The sequence below is a fragment of the Aythya marila genome (genome assembly GCF_965140915.1).
Source record: "Aythya marila genome assembly, chromosome: Z".
In the NCBI taxonomy this organism is placed as follows: domain Eukaryota; kingdom Metazoa; phylum Chordata; class Aves; order Anseriformes; family Anatidae; genus Aythya; species Aythya marila.
Window position 1 is genome coordinate 48,080,149 of NC_139080.1, and position 26,175 is coordinate 48,106,323.

The 26,175-nt window shown below is 40.5% G+C and overlaps 2 protein-coding genes across 5 annotated transcripts in view; one reads left to right on the plus strand and one right to left on the minus strand.

Moving 5' to 3' along the window:
• Positions 1-1,563: 1,563 nt before the first annotated feature.
• On the plus strand, positions 1,564-11,347 carry S1PR3 (sphingosine-1-phosphate receptor 3). 4 transcript variants are annotated; one of them, XM_082784062.1, is made up of 2 exons: positions 1,564-2,016; positions 7,496-11,347. In XM_082784062.1, exon 2 carries the CDS (start codon positions 7,677-7,679, stop codon positions 8,817-8,819), a length of 1,143 nt encoding a protein of 380 aa, XP_082640188.1. In that variant the 5' UTR covers positions 1,564-2,016; positions 7,496-7,676; the 3' UTR covers positions 8,820-11,347. The 4 variants fall into 4 exon arrangements, with proteins under 4 accessions (XP_082640188.1, XP_082640190.1, XP_082640189.1 ...); XM_082784064.1 differs by lacking the exon at positions 1,564-2,016 and adding an exon at positions 2,187-2,324; XM_082784063.1 differs by lacking the exon at positions 1,564-2,016 and adding an exon at positions 2,223-2,297.
• A 7,598-nt stretch (positions 11,348-18,945) lies between these two features.
• SHC3 (SHC adaptor protein 3) overlaps positions 18,946-26,175 on the minus strand; it is a gene marked incomplete at its 5' end in the record, with an annotated part of 60,380 nt that continues 53,150 nt past the window's right edge. The window contains 3 exons of the mRNA XM_082784275.1: positions 18,946-19,536; positions 22,561-22,856; positions 25,150-25,344. Of these exons, the coding sequence (XP_082640401.1) occupies positions 19,408-19,536; positions 22,561-22,856; positions 25,150-25,344 (620 nt within the window). The 3' untranslated portion in view covers positions 18,946-19,407. The remainder of the gene's footprint in view (positions 19,537-22,560; positions 22,857-25,149; positions 25,345-26,175) is intronic.

The window sequence follows — 26,175 nt, forward strand, 5'->3', positions numbered from 1 at the left end:
AATTGATCATTGTTCCTTGTCATTGCTTTCTATTCCTTACCTGATTACTAATAATTTTACCCCACAAAAATGCCATTTCTTTTACGAGTGCTTCAACACGGTTGAGAGCTTCTTGGAAAACTGAGCACAGTATGCATGTCCTTTGGGCTGCCGCAGGATGTTCGGAAGTTAACCAGGGGGTTGTGCTGAGCTACCTCAGGGTTCTTGTTGGGCTGCTTTGGCCTGAGGTACCATCCCAGGAAAGTCCCCACCAGCCTCTGCGCAGGGACTTTCTACAAGACATTGTTCCTGGGTGGCTTCTCTATCTTGCTCTGCACTGCCCTGTGCCTGCCTTCCCAGTGGTACCATCAGCTTCTGCAGCAGCCACAGGGGTTGAAAGGCGGCTGCAAGAAACCACTGCTTGCTGGGCACATGAACACTGCTCCAGCACAGGAAGGAGAGGGGAGCTGGGGTGTCAGATCCTCCTGCTCACTGTTGTGACCACATTGCTCGAGGTGTTTTGTGGCAGAAGAAGGGCCTTGGATGCCAAACATGACCTTAAGAGTTCTCAGAGATAATGTCTGGTCTGCACTATCACTACACCACTTCCCATGCACACACACTCTGCTGCAGCAAAGAGCAATTTCCTTGTACTGCGGTGGGGCCCTGCATCTCACCACTCTTACCAGCTTGTGGCATGCCCAGCGGGGAAGCTAAATGAAAATCCACCGCAGGCAGCAGGGCACAGTTTGGCACCTCCTGACACCACTGCCCACACTATCTTTTTGGTGGTGGATTCTTGAGACCTTACCTACTCAGATCAACAAGGCTTTTTCCTCTGACTCCACTCTCAAAGTAGCAAAAAGGCACTGATGGAGAAACAACAAAACAAGGAAATGGAGGAGGAATAACCGTAGACTACAGAGTGAGGTCAGGGGCTGCTTACTGAAACGTCTGTGCTGCAAGAAGTGGGCCTTGGGAGCATTGTGACAAGTGGCCGCCATGAGGACTACAGAGCTTCCTAGGGTGGTCTGTGGGGAAACAGTTGGACAACGCTTTTCTGTGGAATCAGGAGAGCCCTGATTCACAGGCCTTGAGCCCCCTTTGCTGTAAAAAATAAGTTTGCACTTTTACACAATGAAGAAGTTGTCCACTGTTCTTCCACAGCACAGAGCTGCCGTCACACAGCACACATGATGGGGAGACCAGGAGATTAGGGCAGTGCCACCCTGCATTGTCACATAGCTAAGTGGGGCCATATATACCTGGCCAGCAGCTTCAGAGCAATTTTATCAGTCTTGTGCTCTCTGTAGCCCTTATTTCCTATCAAGGTCCTAAACCAGAAGTGTTTTTTTAGTTATCTTCAGTCCGATAAAAAGAGATGACAGAAAACCACCTCCTGTTCTGTTACATCAGCTTTGTTTAAACTTCTGGCTTTTAAAATCCTAGTTCTGCTTTTTTTTTTTTTTTTTTTTTTTTTTTTTTTTCCCTAGGTCTTTTATTCCCTATGGAGTAGCAGCGCAGGAGACCTGACAGCCGAGCCCGTGGCATGAGTCCCAGCATGACGATGCTGAGCTCCAGACAGGAGGCTCCCAAGAAAAACACTGCAGCGAGACAAGGCAACCCTACACGCCTGCCCGCACTTAGCAGCACTGCCGTGGCACTGCTGCTTGCCAGTTCACTCTATCTGCTTCTGACAGAAAGTTTTCACTCTCCGACAGAAGGTTTTGCTGTACCCACGGGCAACTCGCAAGTTTGTCTGAGTTAGAAGGCTCTGGGATCCCGAATTCAACTTCTCTGGAGAAGCGTGGATCCTGCTCCCGAAGCAGTCTGCGTGCCTATCGCTACCCTCGAGAGACTCGGTGACTGCCAAGACGTACCTCGCTGAGGACCTCCTGTAAGTGGCAGATCAGGGCAGACCACCACTATTTTCGCCTGGAATTCCCGAACACTTCACTCACCCGGTGTCACCCCTCTCCGGCTGAGGACCGCACAGACTACTAGGCACAATGAGACTCAAGGGCAGAGGCAGGAAAGGTAAACCTCGCGCTCATTAGCACGCTAATAGCTCGAACTGGGTAAGGACTACCCAGAATTTCCTCCCCCTCTCTCCCCACCGGCATTTATACGGCCCTAACAAGCGCTCCCCGCGGGCTCCGCCGCCTCGCCCTTTACCCCGGGCTGCTCGCAGCGCCGGCCGCGTCCCGGCCAGACGTGCCCTCGGCTGGCCTGGCACGGCCCGACACGGGTAAGAGGGCCGAAGGAGGCGACGGCGAGCCGGGAGCATCGAGCCGGGGCCCAGGGCCGGCGGCACGGAGGTGAGAGGGGGCGGAGAGAGCTCGGAGGTGAGGAGGGGGCAGGACGGACGGGGGGTGCTTCGGTGGGGCAGGGCCGGCTCCGGGAGCGACTCCGGGAGCACCCCGTCCCGTCCCATCTCACCCAGCCCCGCCCGGGCCGGCCCAGCCCCGGCGCCGTGCAGCCGGCGAGGTCGGGGTCCGCGGAGCGCCGGAGGAGGAAGCTGGGCCGGGGCAGGTACCCGGCTGCCCCCCACCCCAGCAGGTCGTCCCTGTCGCCCTGTCGCGATGGCGGCGCCTTCCTGCGCGGCCACCTGGCGTCGCGGCGCTGCCCCGGGCTCGCCGGGGGCCGGGAAAACTTTGGGAGGCGGCGGCGGAGAGCGCAGGAGGCGGTGCGGGGCCGCGGGGCTGAGCTGCGGCTCGGACGGAGCTGGTGAGTTGCAGGAGGTCCCCCCGACAGGGGTGCGCGGTCGGGGGCGCCGGGTTTGGGGCGGGGGGCGAGGGAAGCCTGCCTTCATCCCACGCGCGGCCGTGCGGGAACGGGACGGGTGGGTGGATGGGTGCACGCGTGCTGCCACGGAATGCGAGGCGCAAACCGGTGCCTGAAACACGGACGCCAAAAAAAATAACCGCTCATTAAAGGCTTTTCCGAGGCCGAAAGCTGCCAGCACGTATACTTCAAAAAAAAAAAACATTTTTTTTTTTTGAAAGTTTGTTTGAGTTGTCGAGGACATTGTTCTGCAGCAGATGTTTGTTGTCTAAACTCCGTTTACATCCAGCACGGCATAATTCCGTGGTGGAAATGTGTATTGTAATGTGCTGTGGTTCTCAAAAGCCTTTTCTCTTCTAAAATTTAACACTGCCAGGGTGTGCCAGACAAATTGCATGTCTTCACTTTTGCACGTATTTTTTTGGGAAAAGCTTTAAAAATAAAATATACAGAAGTTTGGCAGTGGGTAAGCATTCTTGTCTTTCCCTTTGCCTTTCTTTAAATTGTCATTTGTGGCCAAAGCATATGGCTGTGTGTGAAAGAGAAGGGAGAACAGGAATGTGTGTGCTGGTGTTGGTAGTGGGGGGTGGTCCAGCCCCTTTGGCCAAGGCTTTTTGTGGATGTCTGGAAGGTAGGAAAATATGGACTCCAGCTGAGCTGCAGTGGGTGTACTGAACATATTGCTTTGTATGTTCTTGCAAAGGCAAATGCAGGAAGCCGTGAATTAAATCTTGCTCTCACTTCCGTTGACTTTGGGCTATCATGAAAATTAAGAGCAGTTTGGCACACTGTTTTGAAGACACAAATTTATTATTTTTCCTGCTCTAAAGTACCCAGTGACTCCTGAGATGGTAACAGCCCTCAGTCCCCCATTGGATTCTTGCTGGAGAGCGGGCTGTGAGCTGAGGGCAGAAATGCTGAGGGAATAGCTGCTGACGGGCTTGGCATCCACATTACCACCAGCTTCCCATTGCCTCCTGGCACCTGTGGGGAGCTGGGGAGAGGTATGGCACTGCCTGTGCTGCTGTGTGCTGGGGCTGAGGAGGGTGGTGGAGGTGCTCCTTGCCATAGGGCAGGGTGAGGCATCCACGCAGCACTGCCCTTCCTGTGGCGCATTCGGCACAGGAATTGTAAGTACCATGTCGGACCCCAGGGATATGATCCATGGTGGTGAGACCCAGCTCCAACCTGGAAGGGTGCTTGACCTTGTTAGGACCCTGGAGCTCTGCAGGAGACCACACAAACAGCAGTGGAAACCACAAAGCATAGCAGTGGGCAGGGAGATTTCCCAGGATGGGCAATGGGCTCACCCGGCTTCTCCCTCCGTCCACAGAGCAAGGAGGACAAAGGTCAGCTAAGCAGCTGAGGAAGGCAACTGAGTTGTCCTCCACAAGACTGTGGCTCTCGGTATCATAACACTTCCTTTATTTGAGCTGTTTGGTGAACATTGATTTGGCCATCACATCTGCACAAAAACATAGCCGGGCTGCCCCTGCCCTGCCAATAGGTTTGCATTTCTAGTGGTACCTGGTGGTGCAGCAATAGGGACCCTCTGTTTGCTTTAGAGTGAATAAAATGAATTTCTGGCAGTATTGAGAGCTCCGGATATCGAGATACGTATTCAGGGGAATGCCCAATATGCACAGACATGTTCTTCAGGTCCTCTTTTTAGTATTTCAAGCTAAGGATCATGCTTTGCAACTAGTAACCAGTCATCTGTATGTATGACTGAGACAATGACTTTTTGAGGAATAATTTGTAGAGCTGTCATGAAGCAGTGGTTCAGATATCCTGGATCTGGCTGCTGCTATCTTGTTACTATAATAAACAACCAGCTGTATTCTTGCTAACTGTTTGAAAATTAACGTTCTTTTTGAGTTACTGGCTACAAAGGAGGAGAAAAAAATGAAAGCATTTTTTTTAAAAGTAGCATGGCTGAAAGATATTACCTTGAAATGATGCTGCCAGAAGGAAATAATTTACTACATTATTATTTATATTAACTTTCAAGTGGCTGGTGAATGAGACTATTTCTCCAAGAGTCCTGGCAAATACTGTTACAGCCTCCATTGTCTTGCCGCTGGGCTGTCAGAAGCAGATTTACTTTTGTGATACTAAATTTGCTGTAATAATTTTAAGGGAAGAAGTAATTATGAACAATGGAAGAGACCTAGTGTGATTTCAGCTGGTTGAGTCCATGCCTTCAGCCAGGGGAACTGGTTTAGTGCCATAGCCTTTAGTAGAGTCATGACAGTTTACATCCACAGAGGTATGGCTGATATAGTCCCATGTCTTGCCTATCATTTTCTTCACAGAAAGAACGTATTTTTGCTTTTGTAGAGAAGTATGATAACCCTACTTGGAAGAGGCTTACAGAAACATGTGTTTTGTTGCGTGTGGTGCTGCAATGATACTGAATACGATGCTCTCAGGCAGTCTGATGAGTATTGCTAGTTAAGCTATTGTTAACAAATGCTTTTCTAATAAAATATAGTTGTTTATTGTATAGTGGAAAGCACTTGCAATTCATAAGAACACAGTGGCATCTTGTTATAATCCAATACAATGAAAGACTGTGATAATTTCTGTGACAGCAGTGTGTAGATTTTAACTGAATTACAATTAGATTGAACCTTAGCTGAGGTGAAGTTCTTCTGTTGAAGAGCTTCACTGTTACTGTCCTTCAGAAAAAGAGTCAACAACCTGAGGGCCAATTTCTGCTCCTGGGAAGTGAATGAGGGGGTTGCCATCATCTTCAGAGAGTAGAAGACCTATGACACTAAGTGACAACTGTGTTTCTTGGATGATGTGTCTCTGCCTCCCTGTGTGTCTCATCACCAAAGCAGTTTGCACCTAAAAAGTAGAATGGGCAAATAATAGCAGTAAATTACTCTCTCAGAAATCATTTTAAAGCATCCTGAATGTATTAAAGAATTCAAGTCATCTCACTATAGGCTTTTTTTTTTTCTTCAGATAAATTCTCTTCTGACTGAGAGAATCCAGGAAAAGGAAGGGTGGGAAAAAATGGTGTGGGTCATCCTTTAAATTCCTTTACATGCATCTGGGACCTGGTTTGCTCCTCCCCTCTTTCACAAGGCACTTGAAAAGGTATCTCCAATTCTTTAAGTGCCTGGGCCAGAGTGCTGGAATAGCAGCAGCTTATGTGATTTTGTGATCTTCAGAAACCTGCGTGTTTTCCAATAGAAGTCCAAACACTTCTGTGTTAAACCTAAGCCTGCTGAGAGTGTGCTTGCTCTGTTACACAGAATAGTGAATACCTGATTCCTTGGGATGCACAGGCCACAGGTTGAAAACTGTTGTGCTGGTGGAGGCTGAAATCTTACTTTCTTCTCTTGATATCCTTCTTTTGAAAGCTTCTTTCAGATGTTTAGGAAGTGCTTGTGACCTTTGTGTACATAAAGAGTCAGGAGCTCTCTTCCCTAAACTAAGCTACTTCATTTGGGGGCAAAAGAAAGTGACCAGCATCCTGTACATCCAGCACAACCTTTTGGTTTTTTTTTTAGATTTTACCAGAAAACAAACAAACAAACAAACAAACAAAAACTTTACAAATTTGGTTCCAGTTCTCTTCTCATTCCTATCCTGGCTGGGTTACCAAGCTGAAAAATTGGCTCTCCGTTCAACCTCACTACATACATTTGAGGCAAAAGCACTGTTTCTCATTGGAGTATGCAACCCCTAAGCTCTAATGTTTCTGGTAGAGTAGTAAGTGCTTTTGGCATCTCCTGATATTTTTACAAAGCTGTGCAGATTTCTTCCAATATTTATGCATAGCAATGGGGAAAAAAAAAAAAAAAAAAAAAAAAAAAAGCTAGGGGAATCAATCTGCAGTTAAAAAGCAGCATAGCAAAGTCCATGGAAAAACATTGCAGTTTATCTAAGTCATGATTTAAAGAAAAACAGAAGTAAATTGAAAAGGATGATCACTCATTGTATAATACTTAAAAAAAAAAAAAAAAAAAAGTTAAATGGATGTCTTTTATACATATTTAAAATAGAAGAAAAGTGAACCAGGATGAAACATGATATTTAGAAAGAAACATGGTTTTGTGTGTGTGTGTGTGGTGTTTTGTTTTGTTTTGTTGTTTTTTTTTTCAAGTGGTAGTAAAAAACCAACTAATTTGAATTGGAAATAGGATTGTTTTTGTGATGGCTGGCTTTCAGAGCACCTCCTTAATTGTTAATAGAACAATTTTGTATCATTAAGGGGGGCATTGGCAGTATGCACATTTGTGTCAATGATGACTTTCTCAGGCTCTTTAATACTGAAGATTTGCTTGGGGAAGAGGATCAAGCTCAGAAAGCAGTGACTTTTACTGCTCACCAACTGTTGGTTGGTGTTTTGGTAGTGCCACATACACTTAGGTCTTTTTAAGAAGGAGTGAGCCAATCGCTGTGAATATGTGCTTGCTGGGAGCTTTTGATATTATTTTTTTTTTTGACACTACTACATATTTTTCATATGGAAATTTTGTAAGAGGAAATACTTATGAGCAATTCTCCACATTGGCATCATACTTCCACAGCAAGAGCTACAGCTTACCCACCACCACTTTGGTAAATGCACTGCAATGCCAGACCTCGGCACCTCATCATGGTCAACATCCCTCTTGGCTCCAGGGTTCATGTTACAGGTTGAGCATCCACACAGGCTGTGAGTGACATACAATGACAGTGAAACTTATGTCGCATTTGTTGTTTTTATTTTCAGGGACTGGTTTCTGAGCCATTCTCCCAAATTAACATGCGAGACTCGCTGGAGCTGGGGATACCCACTGCCTGCCCAGAGGAGTACTTGGAGGAACGTGGCTTGATCTCCCTCTTGTGGAAAATTATTGGAACTAAATTCTTGTGATACTGAAGAAGAAACATCCCACATCAGCTCATAAAAGATGTCAGTAGTTACTGTGCCCCCTGCTGATGTTGTTGGCCCTCAATCAAGTGAAGGGATGGACTCTCTGATTGTACTGCATTATAATTACACAGGAAAGCTCATTCTAAGGGAAAAGGCAACTGATAAAATAGACCTAACCACTATTGCATTTCTGATCCTATGTAGTTTCATAGTCCTGGAAAACTTGATGGTATTGATTGCCATATGGAAAAACAATAAGTTTCACAACCGCATGTACTTTTTCATTGGCAATCTAGCTCTCTGTGATCTTTTAGCTGGGATTGTTTACAAAGTAAACATTCTTATGTCTGGGAAGAAAACTCTGAGCTTGTCCTCAACAATCTGGTTCATTAGGGAAGGCAGTATGTTTGTTGCACTGGGAGCCTCCACCTTCAGCTTACTAGCAATAGCTATTGAGCGGCATTTGACTATGATTAAGATGAGACCTTATGATGCAAATAAGAAATACAGAGTGTTCCTTCTCATTGGAACATGCTGGCTTATTTCAATTTCCTTGGGTGCCTTACCCATCCTCGGCTGGAACTGTAAAAACAACTTGCCAGATTGTTCAACCATTTTGCCTCTTTATTCCAAGAAGTATGTTGTATTCTGCATTAGTATCTTCATAGCCATTCTTGTGGCCATTGTTATCCTTTATGCACGCATCTACATCCTGGTAAAATCCAGCAGCCGAAATGTCACTAACCACAATAACTCGGAGCGGTCCATGGCTCTCCTTAGGACTGTTGTGATCGTTGTTAGTGTCTTCATTGCCTGCTGGTCTCCGTTGTTCATTTTGTTCCTCATTGATGTAGCCTGCAGAGTCAAGGAGTGCTCTGTCTTGTACAAAGCGAACTGGTTTATTGCTCTGGCAGTCATCAATTCTGCAATGAACCCCATCATCTATACTTTGGCCAGTAAGGAAATGCGTCGGGCTTTCTTTCGCCTTGTTTGTGGTTGCCTGGTGAAATCCAGGGTAGCCAGATCTTTGCCTATTCAGCCCACGCCAGATCACAGTCGAAGTAAATCCAGCAGCAGCAATACCCAGAAGCCAAAGGAAGATTTCCCTCAGATGAGCATTCCCTCGTGTGTCATCGAGAAGCGTGAATCTTCATTTCACAATGGAAACTTCTGTAAGTAAGGGACTCTTCAAGTCAAGGACCTTTCTGTGGCTTAGAATTAAACTACAAGTGTAGTTTAAGTATTCATGCACTTAAATCATAGGGGAAAACACTAACCACTTATTTAACTTTGAGGACTTAATTATCAACAATCATTTGCTTTGTGTGTTCTTCCAGTAACACACCTGATTCAGAGAAGCTTTCCGTGCTACCCAACAGCCAGTACAGAGTCCATGTACATCTATTGACATTGTGCACCATGATGGCATTGCATGATGAGGTTGCATTTGGCACCACCTGATCCTGCAAGACATCAAGAAAACCTGTTAATATTCACTAAATATTCATCTAATAGACATAACTTCAGCACTCACTAAACACTGCTGATAATCAGAAAATGAGCCTGATTATTGCCGACTGGGAGAAAAGCTCATTACATCTATTGGGGATTATAGTTCTGTATATGTATCTTGCTGTTATGTTAATGGCCTTACTTGTATGTGGTATAAATAGCTGTATATTTGTACAATTCCATATTAAAAAAGTCAATGTTTGGTTAGAGTTTACAATATTTTAAACATTGTATTGTAGTATAGAGTGTAAGGTGACAAATTATTCAAAAATATAGGTGTGTTTTGAAGGGGATTTTTAAAATACATGAAGTAGTAGCTTTAAACTGACAGGAACTTTAACATGCCATATCAATGCAGTACATTTGTTTTTTCCACTGTTAGTCAAACTTTTAACGTTTAGTGAAAGACAAAATGATAGTTGTCACTGTGACATTTCAAAACTTTAAAAAAAAAACAGTAGTAAATAGCCATTAAATGAGGTTATAGATGTTTTCTATTTAAAGTAGGTAAAATGTGACCCATCAATAAATATATCAAGGGTATGTACTATTTCAATGCATATATTTTTACTTACTGTTTTCAATGTATTTAAAAATGTATGTCAAACCTATGTAAACCTGTGTACATTGTGAATGCACTACCTAAGCTGAGATTCTTCAGTTCTGAAGCAGAGACGTATCATTTCAGAAAGCAATGAACCACAACCTGGTCCTTGTGGAGTTCCTCGTTTTCCCTCCAGGCACTACCACAGCATGGGATTGTGTTATAGCTTCTCCCTGGGAAGAAGCCCAGCCAGTAGGACAAAATCCTTTTTTTCTGGCAATGGGACCTTACGCTTTTACCGTCTCTGAGCACTTTTGCAGATACAAGAGGAAAGATGCGGTACAGCAGGGTCATGCTGAAGGGTGTATCTCCATTTATACCTGACCCTGCCTTGGATATGGAATGATCTATTCAGTTTGGATGATCTTTCAACTTTTCTGGAGCCCCAAAATCATTCTTCTGGGGGGCTGTTCCACAGAAACCTGTACGAAAAAAGGTTTATGGTTTACCAGCCTCAGTACAGGATGCTGTTCAGCATCAGGGGGGTTCCCTAAGACCTAGAGTAATTAAGACTTCATAAACATCTGAGTGTAAGTCTCCATGGAAGTGGCCCATGGTACTTCCATCAGTACTAGTACTTTACAGCTGGAGTCTTCAGTGTAGGTTTTCCCTTCACTGGAAGGGAAATTCTCAGATTAGTTCTCAATGTAAACATCTAACTTTCTTGGGCTCCTTTGAAGATTTCTGCTTAATGCCTCAAACCGCACTTTGCCTTAAGCATAATCAGAAGAAGTTGAGGCTTTTTAATTAACAACTTGTAGGAGCTCATCCTTGGCTTTACTCCTGTCTTAATCATTTAAACAGCAGCATTAAGACTCTTTCAAAGTACGTACAGTGTGTAAGTGGTGTAATGTGTGTAGCAAAAGCCTTTAAAATGTAGACGTTTGCATTGTGATTATCTTCTTACAAGCTAGCAGTCTACTTGTAAATGTTATATGCTGTTAGAAAACAGTAAGAACAAAGAAGAATATGAAATGAATTTGAATGAAATAACTGTGAAAGAGAGTAGAAAATGAATAACTTCTACCAAAAATGTTGAAAAGAAGTGCATATGGAGAAAGAACAAACTAAACTAAGCTAAGCATGAACAGGAGCATGAACTGCAGATACAGGCTAGGTCAGCAGCTCTGTAGCTTTGTTAGAAATAGAACTGACAACATTGCATTGTTGTGGCTTAGGTTTTTAGATGTTACAGTGCTATTCATCTGTATTTTCAATCTTGAAGGTCTGCCTTGAAGTTGTGTCTTTGAAAACTGCCTGCTAAAATGTTTGTGTGCTTCTAAACATTATCTCATGAGGTGATGGCACTTGGCAGCATTCCTTGCTATTTCTAGAGGAGATAGGCCTAGGCAGGACAACTGTTTGAGAAAACATTGTGGCTGAATCCACACCAACCCTCACATTGTGTTGTGATGTTACATGATTCTCCGTATTTAGGTGAAAAGTAAAAAATGAGTATTTGTAGTGGCCAAAGTCTAGGAACATGCCTGTAAAAGTGAATTTTAACATCCGGATGCTAGCCTTAGCTATTTGTTAGAGTTAACACAAGGTACAAGCAATGCAAACAACTGATTGAGGCCATGTGATTGAGTGTCAATAAAAAAAAATATATAAAAAAAAAAAATCACTCTACTTTGATATGTCTCTTATTTTTTGCTCTAGATGTTGTTTCTGTTGTTTTATTCTTATTTTGTTTTATTGTTGTTTGTTTGTTTGTTTTTGTTTGCTAGTTCACTACCCTGCCATACTTTAAGCAGATTCCTAATACTCATGGGTTCATGTTAAATACTGATAATATATCTAAAGAGATTTTTTTCCAGTGGGTACATCCCACTTGGATGTATTAGGTAAAACACAGGTTTGGGAAGGTTTCAGAGAAAAATTTTAGAGTAGGCGTCAAATTTTGAGGGCGTCATAGTTCTGGATCATAACCAACCAGGAAGATTCCTTATCCTTGAAAATGTAAAAAGATAGAGGATAAGCTTCTTTTCCCCTAAAAATTTCAGAAAATTCCTTAAAATGCTGCCCAGAATCCAAGCTTTTTATTATCTAGGCTGATTTAAGCATGCTAGAAATCTGAATCAGATCTCCTGTTCATAATGGATTCTACATGGAGCAAAAACCATAAAGCAGAGTCACATTTCATTCATATTATTTCACAAATTAGAATATTTATTTTGGTTCTGTATTACAAAAGAAATGCAAATGCAACCACCTAAGGAGAATAAAAGTTTTCACGAGGAGCTTTCACCAGAGTCTTTTATTGCTGACAGTCTTACAGAGCATTTTCAACTCATTAGGTACCCTAAACTTTTAGAAAACATATATTTAAATCTCAGACCTTTGAACTGAAGTTGTCATGTAGCAGTCATCTTTTAAAGGAGCATAAAAAGGGGTTGGCCTTCCATAGAAAATATAGATTTAAATTCTAGGTGCTGTGCCTGAAAGCACTATCCATGAGAACAGTGTTGGCTGTGGCTCTGCAGCCCCTGGAGATAGAGGAAGGTTCTGCCTCTTCTTCTGGGAGCAGACTCGGACCCTGGGCTTGCCCACTCAAAGCGCTCACTGTGCTGGCCACAGCACACAGCGGTTCCGTAGAAAAGGCACATTTTACAATAAGTGACTGTAAGCAGGGATTGCTTTAAGCATTTGTTATTTCCAACTGCTTTAGTGAAGAACACCTGGGTGTAACGTGCCAGGTGCCAAAAAGCTAGGAGCCTGAGGGCAGCCGATCTGCCCCTGCCCAGCTCTGCTTTGCTGGCATCAACCTGGCTTCATGCCATTTAACCCAGCATTTCCAACAATATATTTAGATAGATTGGCCCCTTAACCATTCTGGGAGCTGTGGACACAGTGACCACTTTGGGCCTGAAGGCCATCCCTTCTCATAACAAAACTCACGGGACAAGCACAACAGCAGTGATGGGGGGTTCTGCTTGGCTACTACTGATGCATGAGGCTATCTGCAGCCCTGCGTGGGCTGCAGGCACCATGAAGAGGCTTGCTGGCACCCCTGCAGCCTTCAGAGCTACATTTCTTCTCTCCAAGAGTGATGTAACCTCCTGGGGCATCCCCGGGCTCAGCTTTTCTCCAAATGGGTAAGAGGGAAGGACTTTTACATGTATAAAGTGCCACTTTGGCATTGCAGGAAGGGGATTTGAGTACTGTCAATCCAGCTAAGCTTTCTTCAGAGCAAAAGGCTTTCTCTGCTCCACAGCACACTAAATAGCTGCTCTTGAACGGGCCTTGTCCCTGCTGTCACTCTCCATGGAAAGACCATGGAACTGGCCACCATCACCTGCTCAGTGTGCCAAGCAGGAAAGCTACCTTTTCAAGTGAGCACATCATCTGCCCCAAATGTGTGGGCCTGTATGATTAATTATGTGTATCTTGAAAATGTTATTTGGCAAAATGGAAAAACGGAAGTCAAAGGTGCCTCTGTCAAAGTAAATAAAGCTGCTCTACTATACAGTTAGTGTAACCGAGGTCAACCCTCTCACGTGTTACCTCATCCTCTGACATTTTTGGTCTGTTTCTACTGAGGGGAGTAGTTCATTGGCTTAATAATATTCAATATCCAAGTAAATCCTGGAGATTTTATTTTTTTTCTGCTACAAAACAGGTGTATCTTCAGTTAAAAGCAGTAAACAAACAAACAAACAAATAGGGAACCTGGGCATAGGAGAACAAACTCAGTCCCACTTTAGATACATTTAGAGTTGATAGCAGTGCTCATTATTTTATTACTTTGGTTAATCACATACAAACTGAATAATCAGAAAACAGCTGCATGACACATATTCCAAATTCTGTTGCTCAAAGACTTTCTCAGAGACAAAATTTGCCTCTATAACCAGAATATCACAATCAGCAGACAAGCAAAAACTTGAGATTCACAAAAGTTTGGGGGAATATAAATGATCACAATATTTCCACAAACATTATTTTTCCTGCAATTCTCAATTAAAAATATTTCTAAAAGTAATAAATATTAATAAATATCAAATGTACAGTCAGACTCCCTTTTACAGTAAAATAGCCACTTTTTTGTTGTTGTTGCTGTCCACACAATGCGAAGAAAAACATTTAACTCAAAAGAAGAAACCTGGCTTCCTTTGAGATTTAACTCTGCAGGACTTTACTTAGAAGCAGTTATCACACCAGTCCAGCCACAAAGGACACAAATATATATCTTCTACCAATTATAATCTTTACATCCTTCACTTACGAAAAATTTCACCTTTTCTGAATGAACATTTGCCTGGGTGGTTTTGGTAGTTTTGCCTCACTGAAGAAAAAGGAGGCCTGCTGGAGAAAGCTGTCTTTATCCTTTATGTTATTTGACCTTCATGATAACTACATGAACTGTAATTGCACATCTTAATCTCAAAATTTGAGGCTACCTTCATTAGCTGAGTCATCCTTCCTGGCTCCCTCAAAGTGGGGTAGCAGAATGAGTCACCTAGCTTTTATTTCCTTATTCTTTTGGTTTTCACAGCTTGTTCTGGTGTCAAACAAGGTTTAAACACCCTTTACTTAGCTTTTCCTTTATACAATGCTTTTGCTAAAAATATGTAGCTCTGTAGCTCTATCTCCCTTACTGAGATTAAAATAATAATAATAAAATAATGCTGCCTGTTCTCGGTGGAAGCCATACATGATGCTCATGTTGGAGGATGCAGATGAACAAGAGACGAATCTTAGGCATTGTACAAGTATTTTGCAATTCTCTTCCTCAAGGTTCTGCTTAACCCTATCAGACAATTAGCATGTTTTTAATTTGGTGGCAGCTTTCTTTTCTCATTAGTGGCTCATATGCCTATTGGCTCATGTTTCCAGACCTCACACTTCTTAACCCTGGGGTTTTCTCTCCCAAGGCAGCTTTTCACCTTTTGGCTTTTCCAAGTCTCTTTAACTGCAGACAAGTTTTATGTGTTACTTCTCCACAGGCCTGCACATGTTCCAGCTGCACCCAATGCTGATGAGAGCAAGGTGAGACACTGAGTAAGGGGGTAGAATAAGTGACTGAGCACAGAGCATTGAGTAAGATTTTTTCCATATCTTGACGGCTTTGAGCCAGTATTGGTTTGTGGAGAGTGTAATCATAGTTTTGCTGAAAAAAGGCGGTGCAGATCAACATATTTTTGACAGTAACTACAATAAAACAATTTAGATTTTATACAGACATACTTTGAAAATGTCTGGAAGACAAAAAGAGAAGTGTATGTATTACATCAGCTCAGACTTAATGCAAATATGGTTTACAATAAAAATTCTTGGATCTACCATTTCATGTAGTTTTCAAATGCAGCATTTACTACTTACAAATTTCTAAATATGCATAAGTTATATTATGAATACTGTATCTGGAACTTGATATGTCAGCAACAATTGCACTGTTGTATAAATTTTATAAATTCTCCTCCTCTTACTGCACAATGTGATACTTGGGAACAAAGATAGTAACAGTTTATTATGTGAAGGAGAAGAAGGATGCCAGGATATCAAAAAGGTGACATTTACCAGGCCATTAATAAACTTTTTCTTTACATGACAATGCACATTTTGCAACCAAATCCCAGTCCTAGGCCTATGTCCTTTGTCCTCTGCTTTTTGTTGAACAAATACAGTACAACAGAGAGGTATCTGATATAACTAGCATCATCTCCCATTGGGAATCCTGTAGGATTTGAAGTGAAGGGAAGCTTCAGTTTAACATTTTACCTTCACCTCATGTGCAAAGCCCTGGGCAGAGAGGCCATGGAGGTTGCATCTCCTCCTGCACCTAGGCATAGCCAACTTGAACATCCTTCTCTTTTGTTCAGGAAGGGAGCCTGGAAGTCTTCACAGTGTGCAAATGCCCATTGAAACCAGAAGGTAATTCTGTTTTCAACTCGCAATTTCTACCTTTGGCATTTCATTGCTTGTGAAGCATCTGAAACAACTAAAACTTTGGGAACATGACTATACCTCAGCTCTCAAATCTATCACTTTCAGCTTCAGCATTATGAAATTGTTACTATCCTAACAATTAATATAGAACTTTAATAAAATCAATCAGAAGCATTTGTTTTACTTCTAACAGTCTTGTTTAAAGGAATCTAATGAATTTTCATTAGCCATAGTTCATATAGTTGCAATACAACTGGAATCAAAACTGATAATCAGATTTACTGATAATAGTTTCAATTCTGACTTCTCAGCTATTCCCTGGGAAAATATAAAAGGATAACTGAATATTGTATGATCTCAGTGATTTCTAGTGAGTGTAGTAAATTTGTTCTTTCAGTTAAATCCCGGCTCTTTGAGTCATCATACTGAATGATCACCAGATTTTTAAAACCAGTAAGTGTATAGCCCTTGAGACAGCATAAAAGAGAAGAAAACCAAAAGGAAAGGAGACTCAAAGCCAAAGGAAAATATTAAAAAACTCAAATTATTATGCAGTCAACTGTACAGTTTTCAGCTAATAACACAACATTGGTCCCATAGCTTTATGTCTCTTAAATTGCTAGCAGTGTTGGCTCCTCACAGAAATGAGGAGAAATGACTTTCTAAGAGGTTCAGTTCTCTCTTGCTGAGCTCAATGTAAAATGTCTCTTTCACTCTAATGACAACAGTAGTGGACCTGCTGACGAAATGGCTATACAGTTTTTATACCATTCTCATATGGTGGAAAGCCAAATCTATGACAATTACAAAAAGTAGGATCTGCCAAAGAAGCATTAATTTGCCCATATGCTTGCTCTTCCTTGTTGGTTGGTTCAAGATCATTTGGTTTCAGTGACTTAGAAAAGGCTCTGGACCTTCGTATGTGGCCAGACAGGATCTCCCAGGCCATTATGACAGTGGAGTATTGTTGCAGCCCAAATGCTGAAGCCCAAACCACCACCAAAGACCAAAGTACATATGATCTAGCTACTTGTAACCTTTGCATCATCAGTGGATAAGCTCGGCAACGGGATGTGCTGGAAGAGAAGCTTAAAACACACACATTTTCTTGAAGGCAGAGTTTGTGAAATGTAGTTTGGGGAACAACTACTGATGTTTCTGGCAAGCTTTTTCAAGTCTCCTTATCATCAGCTTTAATTTCCAAATTATGCAGCTATTTGGCTGCTAAACTATTAAAGCTACAGCTGGGGTAATGGTTAAAAAAGAAAAAAAAAAAAAGGAAAAAAAAAAAAAAGGAAAACAATGTTATCTGCTTATTTCAGTGGATGTTTTGTGCCTTCATTCATACATCTGTATCTTGCCATATTTTTCCCAGCATGCACTGGCAGGATACTTAAGAATCCAAGACAGAGATAGGCAGCAGGTGGGATTTTTGAAGGCAGCTGAAGAAGTTAGGCACCTGACTATTGCGGAAGTGATACACAATCATATTTGAAGTACAAAAGAGGCCTTTTGTTACAGTTATTGATATCATACTAAAAACATTCCAGGACATGTCTGTAGGAAAGTGGGAGACCGGAATGACAAGTGTTACATACGATGAAAAAGGAGACAACAAAGATACTTCAATGGGCAATATGGTAAGAACAGATACTCTTAAAAAAAAAATCAATCTGATTGATACTGCTTTGGCTATAAGATCTTTTCACTTTCCTTGCAAATTCCAACTTGGTAAAAGGAAAACACAAATTTTAAGAATTAAATATTTGAAGACTTTAAGTGTCATGGTAATTTGCAAAGCAGTATTTACTTTCTTTCCTTTCCTTTCAGCTCACATCCAGACCTAGAAACATCAGATAATAACTGTCTGAAACAAAATGAATCAGAAGCATTTGGTTCACTAAATGTCTTCATTTGGTTTCAGAATGTTTTGATTACATAATCAAATGTATTTTTATTTCATGGGCCACATGATAGTCTTAGGTACCTTAATAATTTTAATTCTTGAGGACAACCAAAATAAAAGTCTTTCAAAGTTGCAACTTGACCATATTTCAAAGCATGAGGTACAAGAAATAGGTACAAGACTCTTTTTTTCCTTTTTTTCTTTTTTTTTCTCCCTTACGTAGTGATTCTATCTGAATGAATTCTAAGTGAATCCTTCAAGCAGTTTGGTCTTAATTAAAAAAATTCTTAAACTTAAAAAAAAAAAATTTAAAACAAATCTAATTGACTACTTGAGGACAGGTAGGTGTTTAACCTAGACTTAGCCTGCTAACTTTTGGCCACTGTAAATCAAGTCTGATGATTTGATTTGAGATGCTTCTGCTAGAGAAGACCTTTGAATGCTGACGGCTAAATCACAGCTCTGTCCCAAACTTTGCCATTACAGGAACAGTGTCTATTGAATTTGTCTTGATAATTTTACATAAAAAAGAACTAAGGCTCATAAAACATGAAAACAAATTAATATAGTGCTTGCGTTTGAACAGTACAGACCTTCACTAAAAAAATTCCCAATACCAAAAGACAAGGAAACATCTGTCAGAAACGCATCTTTAGTGTATATTTCTAACTTCATATTTAGAGAAAAGCTGTATATTTGCAATACCTATCTCTTGCTGAAGGTCAAAATCAAGTTACACTTTGGGAAGAGGCACCTAATAACTAGATAAATGCAAATGACACCATTTGCAAAACTGATCACTGAGTCATAATAGTTTTCACTATCCATAAGACTAAAAGATTTTTCAGATATGTCTTTAACCAGCCACAGAAGTCTTGCATTAAATCTACTAATTACAAGTTATTGAAACTGCCTAATCAGTATATAACATCTCACTGGAAACTGATAGTCAAGGACACCTAGATCTTCACCATAACCAGAGAACTATTTATAAATAATCTTACCATTCAAATTAACAAATTGAAGTTGCAGAATATTGTTGTATTATCATTAGAAAAATCAAATGCATACACTTTTTACACAGAGAGATCACACCAAATCATTGTTAAAGCAAGATACAAATGCTTTGAGTAATATCATATAGGAATTCAGACTTGACATCAGAAAGAAAATGCTTTTGATATCTATGACACTGAATAACACTTTAAAAAAATCCTTTTATGCTAAATTTCTGAGTTGGAATCCATGTTGCTAAATTCAGTCTCTTTCCAAGGTACTTAACCAACATGTTCCAACTGTAATCCCCATTATTGTGCTTCTTACATAAAATCATAAATAAGATGCCCAATATTTGTTTTCTCAAAAATTGAGACTGCTGTATTCTATTTTTATCTGAACAATCACTATTGGCATTTTTCTTCTGTTAAAAACACATGGCACAGAAGATTAGTTCTATACCATCAACAGACTGACTTGAAAAATATAAATATATACTGTATTTATATATTATGTGTGTGTATATATACACTACCAATATTCACAATTGAGGATCAGAACAATTTTATTGAAATTAATTTTTAAGAAAACCTTCTGTTGTGACTTCAAGTCCACATAAAGCATTGAGAATTTTCAAGTAAACTGTGTGAAATAGAACTTCTTAAACCTAAAGAAAATATACTGGTGAAACATATGGGAATATGGTGTGTGTGTGTTTTTGTTGTTGTTGTTTGTTTTGTGTGTGTTCTTTTTTTCTTTTCTTTCCTTTTTTTTTTTTTTTTTTACATACATGTTTTCAGATCTGCACTTTCCACAAGTTATAACTTGCAAGTTACAAAAACTAAGAGTTATCTGGAGTCAGTGTTTCCTCTCAGCAGGCTGCTGCAAGCAGAGTTCACTCCCAGAAGAAACTATTGGCAAATTATTCTCAAGGTGATGATTGATGAGATGACTTATGCTGTCAAAGACACGGTCTTTTGTACGAACCTTCAAAAAAAGGATGCAAGAAAACAAGTTAAGGAGCAAAATATTTTTTCTCATAACTTTGCATCAAAATTCTCTAAAAATAAAAATGTACCATTAATTACGTATTTGAGACAGATCACTCTCTCATCAAAAGCAGTGGAAATCTGGCTGTTTAGTCTCTGTGTGTTTGTCTCTGACTCTCCTTAGTCTCTCCAAACAGATACTCAGCAAGATACCTATGAGCTAGTCTGCTTTCCGTACAACATTTTGTTTCACTGTAAGTTCAATTTTTAGACTAACTTTTCTTTTTCAAGAAATTACAGGTTCATTTTAACTTCTTTCACCTTTTTATTAAAAAGGGATATCCATCCAGGGATGCCAGAACATCTCTGTGCATTTCAGCATCTTTGTGTTTTCCACAGCAAAGCCTTTCTTCTTGAGATGCCAAAAAAAAAAACAAACAAACAAAAAAAAAAACACCTCTGGCGTACACTGGGAAATTCCCTTCCTCTGAAAGTGAACCACCCACCACTTGTGTTTGGCTTGAGTTTGCACAGTGCTGCATGGTACATGCTTGGGCCTTTGAAAGTGAACCACTTTAGGGTAGGGAATGTCATTTTTTTCTAGTCCATTTACCAGTACTCTGCACTGGAATCCTGCTAAGTGAATTATTACAGCTGCAATAAGAGAAAACTGATATTACAAGGTAAAACAGTCAAAAGTTAGGGTAGGCCAAGACCTAATTAATATTAAAAAACATCTTTAATTAACTTAATTTAATCTTTATTATCTTTAATTACATAACCTCATCTTCCCAGAACATTTCCTTCTTATGTTTAAAATAACTTACGGCATACAGCTTCCACATGCAGAGCAAAGTTGTGATAATGCTTTTGTGTTGGGATAGTTCTACAATGTCTCAAGCAAAATGGTATGAACACTGCTCTAAAATGGCATCTATTCTCCTTGAATGTTTCTAAAAAATCATAGAATAGAAAATAGATAATGAAATTTGTTAAAACTTTCAAAAAACAGTTTATGCTGCAGTGGGCACCCCGCTTGAAATATTTCAATCTTCACAATAAAGTTCTGGCAAAATTACAAGAACTTGGGACACAATGTCACAGGAAAAGAAAGTAGCAAACAACACCAACGGCAAGTTATACTATCTACTGAGTCTGCATTTAGCAGCGTTGCTGAAGAAAACCAGCTGGCTCTCATACTTTCTCAAACATACTACTTTTAAACATTACTTTCTATAATTATTCAAAGCTATATTTTTCAAAACTAAGATATCTTTAAAACATCAAGAACTTTCATTACCTATATTCAAACTAACACATCTTCAGCCCATTCAACCCAAGTGAGAGCTTTCTCACCCTCAGTAGTATGCACCATCATCACCACGGCTCAAGCTTCAATCCTAAACCCAGTAGAAAACCTGCAGTACTCACCTTTACGCATCCCTTATCTAAACTAGAGATCTTTTGTGAGCTGGATTAGAGCAGAAGTGGCAGCACAGTTAACTGCCCTGGAAACACACCTTGAGGAGTTGTAACGTGCCACTTGATAATTTGTGTGTGAATTGACTTTCAAGCACTCTTTATGAACCAGTTTTTACAAATAATCACAGAGGCCAGGCAGGAAAAGCACATGCCACTGGAGCACTGCTGAGGCTTGCCTCACGCCAGTGTTTTATGAATGACTCTTCTCTCTGACAAGTCACAAACAAGGCTGCTGAGGAGCTGTGGCAGGACCCCACAAATCACACAGACAGCTCAGCTAACCTAAATACAGATATGAAAACACTGTCGTCACTTTTGCCTTCCAAGCCAGCTGAAGCTGCTGCAGAGCAGCAGAAACACCCAGTGAGCCCTGCTGAGATGGAGAACAGGAACTGTCCCAGGCCTGGGTAAAACCCTGCCAGTGAGAGGAACAGCAGATATCACATCTACTTTTTGGCTTCCAGAGCTCCTGGTGGGACATGTCCGCACCTTGTAGCAGCTATTTCTGCATTTATTTTGAAGGGGGAATTATGAGACCTGCAGGGTCACAAAGCAGCTGTCAACATTTTAGAGAAGGAGGCTGCTCCCAGAGATGCATAGGGTCTGGCTTCCTGGCCAAGCCCGGGACCTGGCTGATGGCGCAGAAAAAGTGTTAAAAACATTCTTTGACTGTCCTCATGTGGCGAAGGTAAGTAAGTAGACTGGCAAGTACTGTGGCAATTGCAGTGTGGTAGTATGCAGGACCAGCATAATTCTGCTGCTGGTCTTCCTTCTGCAGGCTTCTCAGATCAAATAGATGCTAAACAGCCACCTCCTTCCCAGGAGTTTACTTTCCAGCTTTTAAAGCTGTCCTTTAGAGAGGAAGAGGGGTTACTATCTGTCAGCTACCACGGGACAAGAATAAAATGTGTGGCAATGCTCTTTCTGGTGAGGCTCATCTCCCCCAGAAGCACGACAGATGGATGTAAAAACAGGAGTTTCTTTGCATTTGCTGTTCTGTGGCTGGGAGGCTTCATCAGCTAAAGGAGTGCCTGTGCAGCAAACAGATGTAGCAATTTTACCCCAGTGGGGCACAGTTTTACTCCAGTCATCTCATGGCCTTAAGAGGGGGAAAATATAATGGCTTTGGGGGGCCTGATCTGTGTCCTCACTGACAGAGATCATGTGGAAATTCCCAGCACAAATGCTGGTTGAACTTGCACAGTTGCCAGCAACTTCTCAGCTAGAAGACCAAAAAGGGGCTTAGCTACACTTTTGACTAAGTTAATAATGCAGTGGCCAAAGTTTGACATTGATAAGGAACCAGGTCCCTGAGACCTCCTGCAGATGTTATGCGGGAGGTCTTCTGCTATCCCTGAAATGTGCATGTATGCATGCACTATGTCTTCTACTAGATATCAGGAGAGTATTGGATGTGATGACACCTTACATTAAGCTGTCATTCTGGTCAGTTGTGCCTAAGCTGTAAACAAGTTTAAACATATTCAGAAAAAATACAGAAGTCAGAAAGTGCCTGTATTACTCCGTAATCAGCACTTACGGTTCCTTCTGGATCCACCAAAAGAAGATGTTTGGCTTGTCCATTTTGCATGCCTGTCAGCACATAGGAACCTGGATTTGTGGTACTTTTTCTCACAAGGAAATCTCCACATTTTTTTAACAGCTGTTCTGCGTCTTTCCTGCTCATCTCTCCTTGATACCATGGCTCTGTACTTAGCTCTTCCATTGTAGTCCAGTCAGCAGCTCTGGATAAAAGAGGACTAGTACATTCAACGGAAGTGGATTTATTCAACACAGGCTCAGGTGTTTGGTTCTTAAGGGCATCTTCAAATGGTTCTGGTTATAGAAAGAGAAACAAGTGCAAGATAATTAAGAGTTAAATCATGTTGGAAAAAAAAAAAAATATATTCCAGACATTTTTAACTGGATTTATTCTGTGTTATAGTCACTTTCCTTTAAGAAATTAAAAAAAAAAAAAAAAAAAAAAAAAAAAAAACCATACTACAAAGCTAACTGATCTGTCATGTAGTAAAACATGTATTAAGAGTGTAATATGTTAAAAACGTGTGTTATGCACACAAAGACAGTGATAAAAATTAAGAGCGAATATAGGCAGAAACTTTTGAAAGGTACTGATTTTATTTCAGTAATGGCCATTGTCAACATCTGTATTTATGTGCTCTGGTACAGTGCAAAGCTCTCTTTTTGCCTTACAGGTTACGTCAGACAGTTTCATTTAAAATAAATTGCATAATATGGGTACCCAAAGTCATTATAGTCATATCTGGTCTCTCTTCAAGGAACATATTCATTTACCCATTATCCATTATTATATATTATCCATTATTATATATTCATTATCCATTACTGAGTCTCCAGCCCATGGGTAGGTCTGGAAAGGATCAGTCGCTGTTATTACTCAGCTTACTCCTAACCTCAGCCTAGGAAGAGGACTTTGGGACACAGAGACAGGTTAACACCTTTATTGTGATTTACCTAATTGAAATTAACCCTTGGGAAGTAATCTTTTAAACTTCAGCTGAATCCTAAACTCAGTGTTACTTTCCCTAGAGTGGAATGGAAAGAGGTGTCATTGCATATCTCAACAGTCTTACAGAAATAGTAAATAGGTCAGTGTATGTTTCATTATAGGCTCTACTGACCTACCACATGCTATTTGCACTTTTAGATTTTCAATTGCCCATCTAGCACATATTAAAAAGACACATTGTTCTGAGTCCACTAGATTTACTAAAGAACATCTGGAGAGCAGTACTGTGAAGCAACACACATGCTATAAGTAGACTGCTCAGAGGCTAGCAGTACATAGCCATGCTTTTGTGGGGCCACTGAGAAGTTAATTTAGTTCAGAGAGATAGGATAAATAGTATGCTGTCACAGATTTAAGCATTATCTAAACTAAATTGTATGTTTCTTAAATCTGACTTGTATGTATGTCTTCACTACATTACAGCCTGCACTACTCCACATGTTTAGCTTGACAAACCACTGACTTTGGACTAGTTGACATACTTTCTGATAATGCTTTTCTCTTTGATCCAATGGTCAATAAAGCCTAATGCAGGCTGCAAGATGAGAAATCAGTTTGTCTTATTTTTAGGAAAAGAATGTGTATAGAGGTAAGCTTGTCCATGTTTTAAGGGCGTGGTTATTAGAAATTAAGGTTAACATCCATCATTTCAGTCAGCAGACTTTTCTCATTGTAGAACTATATTGATAGATAGGTGCACTCTTTAACTTTCTCACCTCCCCCTTTCTTTCAGTTCAAAATCTTTGCTGTAGAAACAGAGACACATTTCAGCAAAAACATGCCAGGAAGACAGTTTCATGTAGACTGAAATTACAGAAATGTAGATATGTTATTTTACAGATAACATGTAGGCATCAACTGCTTTGTCTCACTGCCTTTTAATAATATGAACTAAATTGAATAAATCATGTGTCAGCAACTGAAAGGAAGTAAGATGAACAGAACAAGGAAGGTTTTCTATACATCAAATTGCTTTCCCCATACTTTTTGTTAAGTATCTGCTCATGACTGAAAACCTTGTATATGGGTAGCATCAGCATCAAAATTATGACTGATGCTTAAAACTTTATTTGAAGACTATAGCTGTGACACTGAGTCCGGAAAAGTTGACTTCAAAGGTAAAATAAATGGCTAGGTAGGTCTGTAGACCTACCTGGAAGAAGAGAGAATTTACTTTTACCTCTCAATTTTCTTGTTGCACAAAGTCAAATGCAGTATGCATTGACTTCCTAGAAACAAGTTCACAGGACAGGCAAGGAGCTAGTTCTCCAGTCAATCACTCCTTCATTTTCATGCATGACAGGGCTCCCAATTTATTTTCCTTCTGGCACAGTTACGCATGATGCTATGGATAACATAGACTGCAGCTTAACACAGATCTAATACAAATTAGCTTCAGATCTTAGGCTACCCTTATTTTTATCTCAGTCAGATATGAAACCACCATGAATTCTAAGGCTCACTGTGACTTCACTAGGGATACTAAAATTTCATCTGGAGAATTTTAGGATTATTTTTATACAGAATTAATACATAAAGTCTCTTGCTAGAAAGGGAGTGAAAAGGAAGGAAACTCACTCATGTCAAATAGATCCTTTCCTGGGCTACTCTCTTTGGTATTATTTGCGTTTCCACTGAAGGTACTTTCAGCATCTGCCTGAAGTGCCAATAGAGCTTCCATATTTATATGCTGAGTGTTCACATAAGTTGGCATCTCTGCTGTTGGAGTTACTTGTGATCTCCCTTCCGGCACACTATAAATATCCAGAGATCCTGGAAAATTCAAGAGATGGTGGTTTATTTTTTTAATTTATTTTTTATTTTTTATCTTTTACATAATTATGTTGTTAGAATGAACAGATGATAATATCAAAACCCATCACCACAGGTTTAAAATTCCCTGGAATGGAAGATAGAAAGACAGTAACTGCTGAAGCTAATAGAAAAAATATGCCATTGAAAACAGTCATAACAGTGTTTCAGTGAATTTTATTTTTAATTATTTTGGAGAAAAGGTATTTTTTGTAAATCAAGACTGTGAGTTTCAAATTAGCTGGGGACTCATTGGGGATGAAATGAAACAAAGTTCCCAAATCAGTGTACATTAACAACAGACAACGTATTCTGGCATTTGAAAAGAAATGGTCCACCAAGACACCTCAAAGCTGTCACATAAAGGTGGAAGGGGTCAAATTTGACACAGACGTTTTGAAGTGGTTTGCTTCTAACTCATAAACTGCAATATTAAAATGATGCAGTGTTTGTTATGTGTAGAGGCCAAATTATATGCAGACATGTGCATTGTTCTACATTCCTAAAAAGATTCTGACTTTGTACCCTACCTTTGGAAAATCCACTGTGCGTATCCTAGTGGGTCGGATTTTATGAAAAGACCAAAAGTTTGTCTTTAAATACCATGAACTTTTCAGACAAGCTAGATAGCTGAATGTTTGGGGCAAATCTGTACAGGAAGTGTTCTGCAAAATATAAGTTTTTGTGAAGGTGTGCATTTAATAATTCATCCAGGAATACTTACCAAACACTTTTCACTGATGTCAACACCAAAATTCATGACAAAGGGGACCAACAAAGTGCAGCTCATTG

What these genes read in the sequence shown, in the direction of transcription:
- S1PR3 (XM_082784062.1), top strand. Translation starts at nt 7,677, where the DNA reads ATGTCAGTAGTTACTGTGCCCCCTGCTGATGTTGTTGGCCCTCAATCA.